General features: G+C 58.8%; 2 protein-coding genes and 1 long non-coding RNA gene across 11 annotated transcripts in view; 1 reads left to right on the forward strand and 2 right to left on the reverse strand.

Annotated features, from left to right (window-relative positions):
- PPP5C (protein phosphatase 5 catalytic subunit) overlaps positions 1 to 243 on the reverse strand; it is a 25,121-nt gene extending 24,878 nt beyond the window's left edge. The window contains exon 1 of the mRNA XM_051837415.2: positions 20 to 243. Within this exon, the coding sequence (XP_051693375.1) occupies positions 20 to 140 (121 nt within the window). The 5' untranslated portion in view covers positions 141 to 243. The remainder of the gene's footprint in view (positions 1 to 19) is intronic.
- LOC127488373 (uncharacterized) lies at positions 183 to 6,304 on the forward strand. 5 transcript variants are annotated; one of them, XR_011383909.1, is made up of 3 exons: positions 183 to 319; positions 1,048 to 1,648; positions 5,900 to 6,304. It is a non-coding gene; the product is annotated as an uncharacterized lncRNA (long non-coding RNA). The 5 variants fall into 5 exon arrangements; XR_011383911.1 differs by having other exon boundaries at positions 5,903 to 6,304; XR_011383912.1 differs by lacking the exon at positions 183 to 319 and adding an exon at positions 348 to 610.
- Positions 5,389 to 13,991, reverse strand: part of HIF3A (hypoxia inducible factor 3 subunit alpha) — a 27,564-nt gene continuing 18,961 nt past the window's right edge. For 4 of the 5 annotated variants that reach the window (XM_051837401.2, XM_051837400.2, XM_070062062.1 and 1 more), the window contains 4 exons: positions 10,946 to 11,217; positions 9,049 to 9,166; positions 7,637 to 7,718; positions 5,389 to 5,847 (listed from right to left, as the gene is read on the reverse strand). In XM_051837401.2, the coding sequence (XP_051693361.2) occupies positions 5,744 to 5,847; positions 7,637 to 7,718; positions 9,049 to 9,166; positions 10,946 to 11,217 (576 nt within the window). In that variant the 3' untranslated portion in view covers positions 5,389 to 5,743. Of the gene's footprint in view, positions 5,848 to 7,636; positions 7,719 to 8,523; positions 8,615 to 9,048; positions 9,167 to 10,945; positions 11,218 to 13,991 lie in introns of all 5 variants that reach the window. The other variant, XR_011383908.1, reaches the window with a different exon arrangement.

Genomic DNA, 13,991 nt, shown 5'->3' on the forward strand with positions numbered 1-13,991 from the left:
CTGTCCGGCGCGGGCGCACCTTTGAAGTAGTCGTTGGCCTGCGTCTTGAGCTCCTCTGCCCGCTTCAGCGCGCCATCAGCCGGGGGCTCGTCCCGGGGGGGCTCAGCACACTCAGTCCGCTCGCCCTCCGCCATCGCCATGCCGCAAAGCGACCCCCACCCTGGCAACGGCCGCCCGCGGCACCCGGCCGAACCGTCGCGAAGGAGAGCCGAGTGGCCGCCGCCGCTGCCGCACAAGTGTCGTAAAGCGCGGGCCCCAAAGGCGCCCTCTGCGCGCCTGCGCAGGGGCCCCCCTCGCCATAGAGCGCGCGGAGGACAAGGTGACCAGAGGGTCCCCCGGCAGCGCCCTTCGTAGAAGCAGCCAATAGGGGAGGAGAAGCGGGAGCGCGCGGGGAATAAAGGCCCGGCGTCGCCCCCTGCTCCCGGCGTGAACGCGTTCCGAGCCCACCAAACTTTCCGGGTCCTTGCAGTGGGCTTTCCCTGGGGGACGGGGGGCGGGGGTGTGGCTGCCCCGCGGCTCACGCAGAGCCGGGGCTGGGCGGCACGGGCACCTGGGTGACCTTGAGCGCCTCGGCCCGGATCTTGACTGCAGTTGCCCCTCTCGGAGGTCGGTGGGTGGCTTCCCCGCGTCCCATGGCCGCGGGTCCGGTGTTCCCAGGTTTCGGGCGGGGTCCGCAGGTCGTGAGCGCCGCCCTCCCCCACCCCCGGGCTGCGGCTCTCCGGATGCTGCCACGTCTCCAGGGGCTCTCCTGGTGGTCTCCTGCCCGGACCCCGGCCTCGGCCTCTCTCCGATTTCTCTCCCCGTGGAGAGGGTCTCCAGAGCGGTTGTCTGCACACTGGCTCTGTCGCATCCTTGCAGTCTGACCCCACCTCTCTTACCCCCACCCCCGCCAGGACCCCCAGTCGCCCTGTTAAGGCGGGGGGGGGGGGAGTATTAGCCTTATCTCCCATCTCCGCCTTGGATGTGGTCGCTGAGGTTTGCAGAGGTCTGTGTACCTGCGTGCACCTGTCCCACCTAATGCCTGCGCTTTTTTTTTTTTTTTTTAAGACTTATTTCCTCGGTAGGCAGAGTGGACAGAAGGAGAAACAGAGCTCTTTCGTCTGCTGGGTCACTCCCCAAGGACTGGATCAGGCCGAAGCCAGGAGCCCAGAACTCCATCCTGGAGCTACTGCTGTGCGGGTAGCAGGGGCCCCGGTACCTGGGCCATCCTCCCAGGCCCCTTCTCTCAGACCACCACAAAACTCCTCCTTGGGCCTTACGCCTCCCAATCCATGGACGGTTCCCCTTCCCCGCAGGCCCTCCCTCCTGGGCTGAATTAGCAGGGAGCTGACTCGGAAGCTGGGGCTGCACTAGGGGCCAGGGGCCCACAGCAGTGTCACCCGCTGTGCCACATGTCAGCCTCATTACCCTGCTGCCTCTGTGTGCCAGAACCGGCCCTGTGGCTTTGATTTTTTTTTCTTGTTTTTTTCTTTGAGAGGTGGGGAGGAAGCTTCTGCGATGGATTTGAATCCTGGATTTAAGTCCGGTTGGGCCCTTTCCCGGCCGCGTGGCCTCGGGAAGGGAGCCTCACTACCATCCTCTGGAAAGTGGGGATGATTTCTGTTTCCAGCTCAGGGGATTGGAAGATCTCACGAGGGCCAGGCATGGAGTAAGTGCGTTTTATATTCTGTTCTTTTTTTTTTTTTTTTTTTTTTTTTGACAGGCAGAGTGGACAGTGAGAGAGAGAGAGAGACAGAGAGAAAGGTCTTCCTTTGCCCTTGGTTCACCCTCCAATGGCCGCCGCGGCCGGCGCGCTGCAGCCAGTGCACCGCGCTGATCCGATGGCAGGAGCCAGGATCCAGGTGCTTTTCCTGGTCTCCCATGGGGTGCAGGGCCCAAGCACCTGGGCCATCCTCCACTGCACTCCTGGGCCACAGCAGAGAGCTGGCCTGGAAGAGGGGCAACCGGGACAGAATCTGGCGCCCCGACCGGGACTAGAACCTGGTGTGCCAGCGCCACAAGGCGGAGGATTAGCCTAGCGAGCCGTGGCGCCAGCTTATATTCTGTTCTTACAGGTGCTCAGAGCGGGGCAGAATACCTCGGGCTGCAGTGAGGGGGGAGGGGCTTTGAGGGGAGATTATTCTGGAAGGGCCTCATTCCAGCTGAGGGCTTCCTGGGGGGGGGGGGGGAATCTGAACAAGACCTGATGTAAGGAGAGGGAGGGAGGAACGAGGCATCCAAGGCAAAGGTTTGAGCTGAAAAGATTCTGTGTGGCACCCAGGAGCCGGGTGACAGCACAGACACTCCTCCCACACGGGAGTCTGCAGACACAGCCTCCCTCTCAGGCACACACACACACCTCTTTTTTTTTTTTTTTTTTTAAGATTTATTTGCAAAGAGGAGTTACAGAGACAGAGGTCTTCTATCTGCTGGTTCACTCCCCAAATGGCCACAATGGCCAGAGCTGGGCCGGACTGAAGCCAGGGGCCAGGAGCTTCCTCTGGGCTCCCATGTAGGTGCAGGGCCCCAAGGAGCTGGGCCGTTCTCCGCTGCCTTCCCAGGCGCCGCAGCAGGGAGCTGGATCGGAAGGGGAGCAGCCGGGACTCCAGCCGGCACCCACGTGGGCGGCTTAACCAGCTGCACCACAGCACCGGCCCCCACGCACACCCTAAAGTACAGAGTTGCTTCACACAGATACACAGCCATAACTGGGACTGCAGCGTCAGACAATCCCACTGATACCCAGAACCACATCACAGCCAGCTACAAGGTTACAGGGAGAGAAGACACCACGCCTCCCATACTCAGGAGCACAGAGAGCCACACGACTAACCAGAAACACACAGCAGGAAGGACAGTTTCATCCACACACAGCGAGAGGGAATGACAGCCTTCACCAACACAGGTTTACAGTTACATCACAGAGACCCACACACAGTCACACAATGACGTCACCACACACACAGTCAGAAACAACATGGGCACCCAGTGCAGCCACACACACCCCGGATGCAACCCCACGAAAGAGTCAGCACACAGGGTTCTGGTGCCCACCAAGGCAAGGTCTTTATGGTGGTCTAGAGGTCTGTGGGTTCAGAGATTTGTGGATCCAGTCTCTCCCCCTCCCTAACTCAGCACAGTTCCCTTCATCAGGGGCCTGAGTCACCCAACGAAGTGGGAGGAGTCAGACCCTCTACCCCCCCTTAGCACCAATCTGGACAGGACACCCCCTAAAAGTGAACAGACTGAGTGGCGCCTTCCACAAAAGGGGTGAACAGAGCTGGGAGGAGGCGTTTCCTGTGGGAAGCCAAGAGCAGCACCGTCAGAGAAGGGGGCTGGGGGTCAGGGGACAGAGAGGTGGGAGGTCCTGGCCTCTCCCTACCCGTGACATGCAGAAAGGGCTGTGCACGTGCCTGTGTGGCCGGGGAGATGTCTCCTCTCCTGGACTCTGAGCCCCACCCAAGGCGGCAAGGAAGCCCCTGTTCTTCCAGACATCTGGGTTAAACCAGGCGCGCGCGTGTGGGGAGGGCTGGGGTTGAGAGTCAAAGGCATCCCAGGGCAACGTGAGGGATTTGACGTCAGAGAAGCTCCTGGGCAGAGGCCCTGGAGGGTGGGGGTCCAGAAAGGGAAGACAAGACTCGTGAGTAGGAATTGGGGCAAGGTCAGCAGAGTGAGAAGCCCAGAGTGGAGTCAGGAGGGTGGGGTCTGGGATGCGGAAGGCAGGGGTTCAAAGAGTCAGACCCACAGCCGTGTCCAGGGTGAAGTCCAGACTCTAGGACCAGAAGCACTGGGGAGCTGGGTTCTAGTACCACAGGACGTGAAGTTTGAAACCAGAGGCAGCTGCAGGCTGCGAGGCAGAGAAGTTTAGAGAGTAGGGACCAGAGCTAGAAAGAAGCCCCCAGACCAAGTTCTGGAGCCACAGGGATTGGGACTTACCCAGTCTAGAACAGAAGGAGTCTGGGGTTGTAAGCTCTAGAGGCAGAGAAACGGGTGAGGCAAGGTCCTTGATCAGACGATGGAAGGCTGGTTCTAGACCTGGCGTGGGTCTGGAGTGAGGGGAGGTGGACACTGTGAGGACTGGAACTGAAGGGACTTAAAGCGTGGGTCTAGAATCAGAAGGCGTTAGCAGCTGGGGTCTAGAACCAGACAAGTGGCAGATCATGAGGTGTGGGATTGAGAGTCCAGAACTGAACAGAACTGGGGCGTGGTCTGGTTCTGGAAGAACGGGTCAGGAGGACCAAGACCTAAAGCTCAGTCCACTTCATTGTGGTAGGGAAGAAAGTCTTTTTTTTTTTTTTTTTTTTTTTTTGACAGGCAGAGTGGACAGTGAGAGAGAGACAGAGAGAAAGGTCTTCCTTTGCCGTTGGTTCACCCTCCAATGGTCGCCACGGCCGGCGCGCTGCAACCGGCGCACCGCGCTGATCCGATGGCAGGAGCCAGGTACTTATCTCCCATGGGGTGCAGAGCCCAATTACTCGGGCCATCCTCCACTGCACTCCCTGGCCACAGCAGAGAGCTGGCCTGGAAGAGGGGCAACCGGGACAGAATCCAGCGCCCTGACCGGGACTAGAACCCGGTGTGCCGGCGCCACAGGCGGAGGATTAGCCTAGTGAGCCGCAGCGCCGGCCGGGAAGAAAGTCTTGATGTAGAAAGGAAGAAGCAACTGGGCATCGCGATGTTTGGAACCAAGACGACTCGAAGTTAGGAGGTCTGGATTTGGAACCACACGCATCACAGTCTGGGAAGATTAGAACCAACGAGAAGCCTGGAGTTGTGCGGTCCAGAACCAGAGGAAGTCATTAGTTGTAAGATCTGGGACCAAAAGAGCTTAGAGGGTGTGACACTGAGGACCAGAGGGATTTACGAGGAGAAATCCAGAGCAAGAGGAGACCAGAGTTCTAGAGTGAGTTCTAGAGCCGGGGGCATGGGTGGTCACAGGCTGTAGATCCAGAGTGCGGAGGGTATGCGGCCCAGGATGGGAAAGGCTGTGAGGTCTGGACCAGGCCGTGCTGTGGATTGTGCGGTCTGGAACCAGGAGAAGGCAGAACGTTGTGCAGCCTAGAACCAGTGGTCAGGTTGCACGGTCTGGAACCAGAGGAGGGTGGAGGCGACCCCAGGAATAGGAAGACCACAGTGGAGTCACTGCCCTGGTGAAGCTGGGGGTAGCAGGGACTCCTGAGTGGGGGGCCAGGCAGAGCTGGGGGGGTGGGGGGCCAGCGTGGAAGGCCGAGGCCTCAACAGCAGTCTCTGGGGGTGAGGTCTGGCCCAGTGCCTTCCCCCACTGATACCTGAGGAGGGGGAAGGTCAGAGCGCCACTTGCTTGTGGACCTTGGGCAATTCCTAGTGATTCAAGACCACATCAGAAAGAGAAGAAGAACAAAACTAAAAGAGGGACAGGGAAAAAAATGTGATTTCAGTTATCCGTACTCAAATCACGGATCTGACCCCCAGCCCTCCCCAGCCCTGCATCCCCAAAATGAATCCAAGAGTCGGAGGGAGGGTGGTGAGGTAATCACGGATCGGGAAGTCCTGAGAGAGGAGGAGGGGGCCGAGCACCCCCTCCCACAGAGGTCACTGAGCTGAGATCACCCCACTCGGCCCCCCAGCTTGGGAGCACACAGAGGGGTGGGGGCTGAGGTAGGCCCAGGGCTGGCGGGGGCCGCTCAGGAGGGGGTCCCCATCCTGTGTGCTGGCTGCCGGCTTGGAGTGTGGCTGAGGTTCTCCCGGGGGCGGGAGGAGAAGGGGGGCGGGACGCGGAGCTGGCTCAGTGGGCGCGGGCCGAGCTGGCCACTGGCTGGAAGGGGCTCGCAGGCTGGGCGGCGGCGGCAGCGTCCTCCGGGTAGAGAGAGAGCAGCGAGGGTCCCAGGCCTGCGGGGAGAGATGGGGGGAGCCATCAGCCCAACCTGTGCCATCTTCCTAGCAGCCAAACGTGTCCTTCCTGGATTCCAGCAGCCCCGAGCGCTCAGGCTGTTGATGGCCATGGTCAAGAAGAGCCCCAGTTCAGAGCCGGACGGCTGTCCCAGCGTGAATCCAAGGCTTCTCGGGTGCTTGTGGTGTGATCTGGAGCAAAGTGACTTGACCTAGCTGGGCCTCGGTCTTCTCATCTGTACAATGGGCAAATGGCACCATCCTCTTGGGGCTACTGTGAGGAGTATAGGAGTCAATCTGCGTGCAGCGCTTTGAGCGTGAACTGCTACTGGTGGGTGCTTAGTGAGTGAGCTTCACACCTGCCATGTTTATGAGGATTTACTCATTCAAAATGTACCTGCTAATCGCTTCTCGGCCTTTCGGCTAAGATCAAGTACAAAATATACCCACTGTTCATCCATGAGGTGCCAGGCACTGTGCTGGTTGCTGGAGCGGGATGGGTGGGACTCCCTGGCCTCGTGGGAAACAGGAGAACCCGTGAGGGCCCTGGGTGCGATGCCGCACAGGAAGGATTTGGCACCAAGCCTGCGGCACCGTAAGCGCTTAACGAACGTTAGCGACTCATGACAGTAATGCACCGAGCACCTCCGGTGTCCTCTGCCACTGCCCGGCCACACACAGGGGAAGTCCAGCCATGACCAAGATGGCGCTGGCTCCCTGCCCTCACAGGGAGAAGCCAGCCAAATCATCAAACGGTGACACAGACACCTCTGTGACAAGCTATGGGTCTGCGAAGCCAGGGAGAGCTTTCTAGAACGAGTCCTGGTTGATCTGAGCCCTAAAGGGTGTGGTTGGAGTGTGAGCTTTCCAGGCAGAGTGGGACCAGGCTAGGCAAAGGCCCTGGGGCCGCTTCCTGGAGCATAACTTTCAAGCCATCACAGGGCACTCTGCCTTCACCTCGCTCTCGGCCTCAGCCACGCCAGCCTTGCTGTTCCCCGAATAAGACAGAAGTACACTCCAGCTGGGGACCTCAGCACTGGCCGTCCCCTCTGCCTGGGGACCACATCCAGGCTCACTCCTCGGGGGCCACCTGTGAGCCTGCTATTTAGAACGGGAACCTTGTTCTCCTCTTGCACGCATGGTCTTCCTGGTGCACAGATTCCCGTGCCTCGTGCTCCTGCCTGACCTCGCTTCTTCGTGGTGGTCTCTCTCCCCCCCTACCGTGTCCGCTCCACATGGCTGGGCTTGCTGTGTGTGTGTTATTCAGAGCGAGGTCTCTGTGTGTCCCACACATTATCTGTTGCAAGCACGAGGGGAGGGGTAAACAGAGTCCCAATGCCTGTGGCAGAGAACAGAGGCAGTGACCAGACCCCACAGACACCCCCGTGTGCGTGTGTCTGTGCACACGTGCGTGTCTGTGTGCCTACACATGCATGTGGCTCTGCACATGTGTGTTCATGTGTCAGTGCATGAATGATCCCAAAGCCGGGAACAGCAGAGGTCCATCCAAGCCCAATTCAGTCAAGCTGAATTGTAGCTGCAGGCTACACAGGCTCAAGAGGCCAAGGTTTGCCCCTGGCCTTGGCTAATCCCCCAGGGGAGCCCAGACCAGCCCCGTCTCCTGCAGGGTCTCTCTTTCCCCGCCGCAGTGCCCAGGAGAGGAGGAAGGGGCTGCTCATTTCCACCAAGGTCCCCCCTGGACAGTGGAAGTCCACCCGGCCCCCCTCCACCCGTCTGAGTCACCCAGGGCGTCTTCCGGAGCAGAGGGGGGATCCAGGTTACCACTCACCCAGGGGCTCACTCAGGCCCAGGAGGGGGGCGCTGGGCTCCTGCTGGCCCCCTGGGGCCGGTCCTCGTGTCAGAAGGAAACTCTGGGGTGAGGAGACAAAGCCATCGTCGTCAGCATCACCATCAGGATCGGAGGAGACAGGATGGCTGCGGGGCCGTGGCCAGCTCTGTGACGGCGGCCAGGTCACTCCCAGACGTCCCCGGTGTGTGCCTCCACAGCCACCTCCTTCCATGGCACGCGAGGCCGACCTGTGCAGCCTCACTCGGGGTTCCTGCCGGGAGACCCCAGCAGGCGGGAGGGGGAGGGGGGCCATTTGATCTTCCAGCTGCTTTCCTGCTGGCCACTGTGGGTTGGCTGTACCTCCCATGGGCCTTACCAAATGGACCCTGCTCTGGCCAGGTCCGGACACCACCCTGTCCTTTATCTTCAGCCTAGGGCTGGTACCGGCTCTCCAGGTGGCAGCTGCTACACCCAGCCCACAGCTTTGTGCTGTTTCCTGCCTAGACTGAGACAGTGGCTCCAGCTTCCTGTGTCAGTGTGTGTAAGAATAATATTTCCGGAGTGCTCACGGGGATTACATAAGTTAGCCAGCCAGTGTGTAAACATGGCAGGCGTTCGGTTCCAGTAAGCTGTTGGTATCATCACCCGCATTTCTCATGTTTGAATAAGGGGCAGAGTAAGGAGCCAGGGCACTTCTGTGGGTACTAGGGAGCCACGGAAGGTCCTAGAGGGAGGCCTTGTGGAAGTGACGCCATCCAAGCTGACTTCGAAAGCGCATTCTGTTTGCTGGTGTGCAGGATAGCAGTGGTGAGGCCGGAGGCCGGGAGACGTGGGGTTGGGGGGAGCGGGGGCGGGAGGGAGAGGGCCGCCTGCGTGTGCATGCCCACCGTTTGTCCACCATTTGTTGACAGCCCACGGAGTATCAGCGAAGAGCCTGGTTTTGTGTTAAGTTGCTCCTGTGAGATGGAACTACGCTTGCTGTCCAGATGAGAAACAGGTTCAGCGTGGTGACCTTGCCTGCCCACGGTCTCACAGCTACCAGGCGGCAGACCAGGGCCAGTGTCCCTCCAGTGTCAGCCCTCTCAACCCTCATCACTAACCCAAGCCCAAGGCCCGATCCGGTCGGGGAGGGGGTCCCGTGGGAGCAGAGATGCTGCCTTGGGCACTAACCACCTGCCAGTTCTCCCCTGACCTGCTTAACTTCCCTCCTGGGGCTTTCCCCCGACTGGCGTGCATCTGCAGTGGCCTTCCACACCCGAGCTGGAGCATGGGGGCCCAGGCTCTGCTGCACCCCTGGCCTTCTGTCCACCTGCAGCTGGCCCCTGCTCCTCGCTGGGGCCCCCCTCCATCAAACAAGCTTCAAGCCTGCCAGGCCCCTGCGGTCAGAGCTTCCCACCGATCCCCAAACATACCAGGCTGAGGGAAGGCAGCGGGAAGCTTCCGGGTTCCTGGTTGGGGGGCCGTTTTGGGGGTCTCACTCCCAGCAGCTCCACCCCCTCGGCCTGGGCCTCTGAGCTCGGGGCCAGGGCCCTGGAGGAAAACGGGCAAAACGCTCAGGACACAGCAAACCCGCGCAGGTGATGGCCGTCACCCACTCCCCAAGCATCTATGTAGTGCTCTACCCCAGCAATCCATCCATCTAGCAACCCTACCAACCCACCTTCTCATTCGTCTATCCAATGACCCATCGCCCTGCCACCCATACAACCTTCTGTCCATCTCTCCATTCATCCATTCACCTACCTACTCACCCATTCACCCCCCACTCACCTACCCACCAACTCATCGATCCATCCATCTACCTTCCCATCTCTCCACCCACCCACCCATCTATCCACCCACCTGACCACCCACTCACCCATCCACCACCTACCCACCCATCCATCCACCACCTACTCACCCACACGTCCATCCAACCAACCACCTATTCACCTGACCACCCACTCACCCATCCACCCATCACACCCCCCACCTACTCATTGATCCATCCATCCACCTCCCCATCTGTCCACCCACCTACCCACCCATCCATCCACCCACCTGACCACCTGCCCACCCATCCATCCACCACCTACTCACCTATCCACACACTCACCCATCCACCCATCACACCCCCCACCTACTCATTGATCCATCCATCCACCTCCCCATCTGTCCACCCACCTACCCACCCATCCATCCACCCACCTGACCACCTGCCCACCCATCCATCCACCACCTACTCACCTATCCACACACTCACCCATCCACCCATCACACCCCCCACCTACTCATTGATCCATCCATCCACCTTCCCATCTGTCCACCCACCCACCCATCCATCCACCCACCCACCTGACACCCACTCATCCATCCACCACCTACTTACCCACATGTCCATTCAACCAACTACCTATTCACCTATCCACCCACTCACCCATCCACCCATCACACCCCCCACCTACTCATTGATCCATCCATCCACCTTCCCATCTTTCCAACCCACCCACCATCCATCCACCACCCGGCCACTTACCCATCCATCTATCCACCTGACCACCCACCATCCATCCACCCATCCATTCACCCACAGTCAGGTTCACTCATTCATCCTTCCATCTTCTCATTCATCCATCTGCCCTTCCATTAATCCACCTGTCTAGTCACCCACTTGCCATGCGTCCATCTATCCAGTCACCCATCCATCCTTCATGAATTCCCTCCCTCCTTCATTTAATCAACATTAGTAGACACCCACTGTATGCTGAGCCCCAAGCTGGGAGCCTTCGGAGATACCGAGGCACACCCATAAAAGCCTCAGGACAGTAAAGAGGCCACTCTGGAGACCAAATGGGCACATGCCTTCAATTGGAGAGCAAAAAGTTGAGTCTTAGTGTCATGTAATATCCTTAGAAGGGGGACCAAGAAAGACCCTTTTGGGTCTTGTACACAATTGTCTATCTGTGTGTGCATGTGTATTTAAATTTTCTTGGGGAAGAATCCGTAGCTTTGATCAGATTCTCAAAGATGTTAGGAACCTTAGTGGTCGGCTGTTTCTCCAACCCCCGTAGCAGTGACTGTGACAAGAACCGCCACTAGGCCGGAGGTACGGATGTGCCAAAGGAGAGAGACCTGATTGGCAGGTGGCGCTGCGCTACAGGACAGCAGCAGAAGGCATCCAGAGTGGGACACACCTGGGCAAAGGCAGAGAGCTTGGGACAAACCTGGGATGTGCGGGGCCGGGAGCGCCAGGCTGGAGTGGACATGGTGGGGTGGGGAAGGGGTGGGGGGTGAGGCTGAAGCCAGGGCGCCCCCTTGTCTGCGGCTCACCTCTTCCGAGCCCCAGCCGCGGGGGAGGACGCTGGCGGGTCCCTTCTGGAAGGGCTACAGCAGCTCAGCCGGGGGTCACTCCCCCAGCGGGGCAGCAGAGAAGCCTCAGGGGTTGGGGGGGACAGGCCGTGGAAGCTCCGTGCGCGGGGCCGGGGGGTGGTACCCGCAGGCCTGTGGCAGGCCCTGGGCAGCTGCTCACTGGAGTTGAGCTGGAAGTCGTCGTCCATGGAGATGTACGGGGCCAGCATCTCCAGGTCCAGGGCATCGGTGTCCTGCGGAGGGCAGGAGGGGGTTCAGAGCACAGGCCTGGGCCCCGGGAGGACTGGGCTCCACCACCCCCGCGTCCTGGGCCTGAGGCTAGGAGTCCGTGCCTCCTCATCTGTGAAGTGGGTATAAAGTGCCTTCAGAGGACCGCAGAGCAGGGACCACCCGGACCCCCGACCCTCAGAAATGATTTGAGGCCACAAATGTGGTTGTTTTAATCCACACACTTTGGGGTAATTGACTATCCAGAAAAAAGACGTGGGTAAGATTGTGGTGCCCAGCATGGGACGCTGCCCAAACATCTAGAATGTGGGCGTGGCCTTGGGGCTGAGCACTGGGCGGGGCTGGGAGAATTCTGGAGAGCACCTGGAAGGAGATAGCCATCAAAATCAGATCCTCGAGGGGGCTGCCAGTGACGACTTAGAAATGAGGAAACCAGGAGCGGGCATTGTGGCGTAGCCGGCAAAGCCGCTGCCTGCGGCACCAGCATCCCACATGGGCGCTGGTTCATGTCTCAGCTGCTCCACTTCCAATCCAGCTCCCAACCAATGCAGCTGGGAAAAGCAGTGGAAGATGGCCCAAGTCCTTGGGCCCCTGCACCCACATGGGAGACCAGGAAGAAGCTCCTGGCTCCGGCTTCGATCTGGCCCAGCCTCAGCCTTTGCGACCATCTGGGGAGTGAACCAGTGGAAGATCTCAATCTCTCTGTGTCTCTCCCTCTCTCTATGTAATTCTGACTTTCAAATAAATAAACAAATCCTTTTTAAAAATGAGGAAACCAGGGGAAATTTCCAGCCAGAGTGTTGGAGGTGCCACCTGGTACCTTCTTGCTACTTGTGAAAGCCAAAGTTGGGGAGAGAAGCTCAAGGAAGAAATGTCAAGCATGAAAGAGCTGGGGGCCAGCGCCGCGGCTCACTAGGCTAATCCTCCGCCTTGCAGCGCCGGCACACCAGGTTCTAGTCCCGGTCGGGGCACTGGATTTGTCCCGGTTGCCCCTCTTCCAGGCCAGCTCTCTGCTGTGGCCCAGGAGTGCAGTGGAGGATGGCCCAGGTGCTTGGGCCCTGCACCTCATGGGAGACCAGGAGAAGCACCTGGCTCCTGCCTTCGGATCAGCGCGGTGCGCCGGCCGCAGTGCGCCAGCCACGGCGGCCATTGGAGGGTGAACCAATGGCAAAAGGAAGACCTTTCCCTCTGTCTCTCTCTCTCACCGTCTACTCTGCCTGTCAAAAACGAACGAACGAACGAAAGAAAGAAAGAGAGAGAGAGAAAGAAAGAGAGCTGGGATTGGAGCGTTTTGAAATTCTCAACCTCCCTGGGTAACAAAGAATTAACATTCCCCAAAGAGAGGGCTGGCCTTTGTCTCAACTGAGAGGTAAACTCTAAGCCCCCACAGCCTCCCCAGAGAGACAGCTGTGTTATTCACTGTGGGCACCTTGGACAACACTTAGTAGTTTATGCTAATGAGCTGACTCATGATGGGCTCCCTAGATGGTTTATGCTAATGAAGTGACTCCTGATGGGCTGCCTAGACAGTTTATGCTAATGAGATGCTGGGGGCTGGCCATGCCCAAAAGATGAACCATGTGATTTGAGGGTTAGGGCTTTGCACCACGAGAAATCAACTTGACCTCTAGAGGTAGGGCTGGGGATGAATTCAGTTATGTGGGTGACCACGCCTACATAATGGAACCCCAATTTAAACTCTGGACACCGAAGCTGGAGTGAGCTCCTGGGTTGGCAGCACCAATGCTGGGAGGGGAATGGGACTCTAAGGACATGGTAGCTTCCTACTGGGGAGCTGCCCAGCCCCCTATCCCACCCTATGCATTTCTTCCTTTGGTTCTTATTTGTGCTCTTTTTATTTTTATGTTTTTATTTATTTAAGACAGAGACAAACACACAGAGCTCCTATTCACTGGTTCACTCCCCGGACGCCTGCAACACCGCCCAGGGCTGGGCCAGGTCAAAGCTGAGAGTCAGAATTGTGCCGGTCTCCCACATGGGTGGCAGGACCCCATCACTTAAACCATCACCTGCTGCCTCCCAGGGTCTGCCTTAGAGGAAGCTGGAATGGGAACTGGAGCCAGAACTCAACCCTGGGCAGTGGGACCCGGGATGTGGGCACCCCAAGGACGTCTCAGCTGCTGCCCTCAATGTCCCTGACTTGATTGCCAGAATAAAACTGCAGTTCTAAGTCATGTGCAATCCTAGTCTCTGCAAATTCCTAGCAAGTTAGCCACCAGAGGGAATCTGTGCTAATCTCCAAACTGGCAGGTAGCTGCTCGGCGGTGAGGCTGACCCTGGGGGTCCTCAGACTTGGGGCTGATGTCAGAGGTCTTGGGTAACCTTGGCAGGCTGGAGGAGAGACCGTACCCTTCACCTTGGCTGGCTGAAGGGACCCCTGGGGTGGCGAAGGGTGCTAAAATTAAATGGGGTCTGAGCACAGAGAGACAGTCTCAGGGAAGCATGGGCTAAGGCGGGAGCTTGGCAGCAACTGGAGAACTCCCGGTTAAGATTTTGGAAAGAGGCAAGAGCGTGCCTCAGACCCCTCCAGTCAGACTCTGAGGAGTGGGAGGGTCCCCCCGAGTGGGAGGGTCCCCCCCCTCCCCGAGATCTGCATCAGATAACAGCCGGAGGCCAAGTTAGAGCAGGGTTTATCTCTGGGTGACCTGCGGCTGAGGCTTGGGTAACGGAGTGAGCTCCCAAGAGATCCACAGAGGGCTCACAGGGTTGGTTTTGTTCTAAAAATGAGGATTATATGAACAGGGACACTGCCAGCGTG

The sequence above is a fragment of the Oryctolagus cuniculus genome, chromosome 18 (genome assembly GCF_964237555.1).
Source record: "Oryctolagus cuniculus chromosome 18, mOryCun1.1, whole genome shotgun sequence".
Taxonomy (NCBI): Eukaryota; Metazoa; Chordata; class Mammalia; order Lagomorpha; family Leporidae; genus Oryctolagus; species Oryctolagus cuniculus.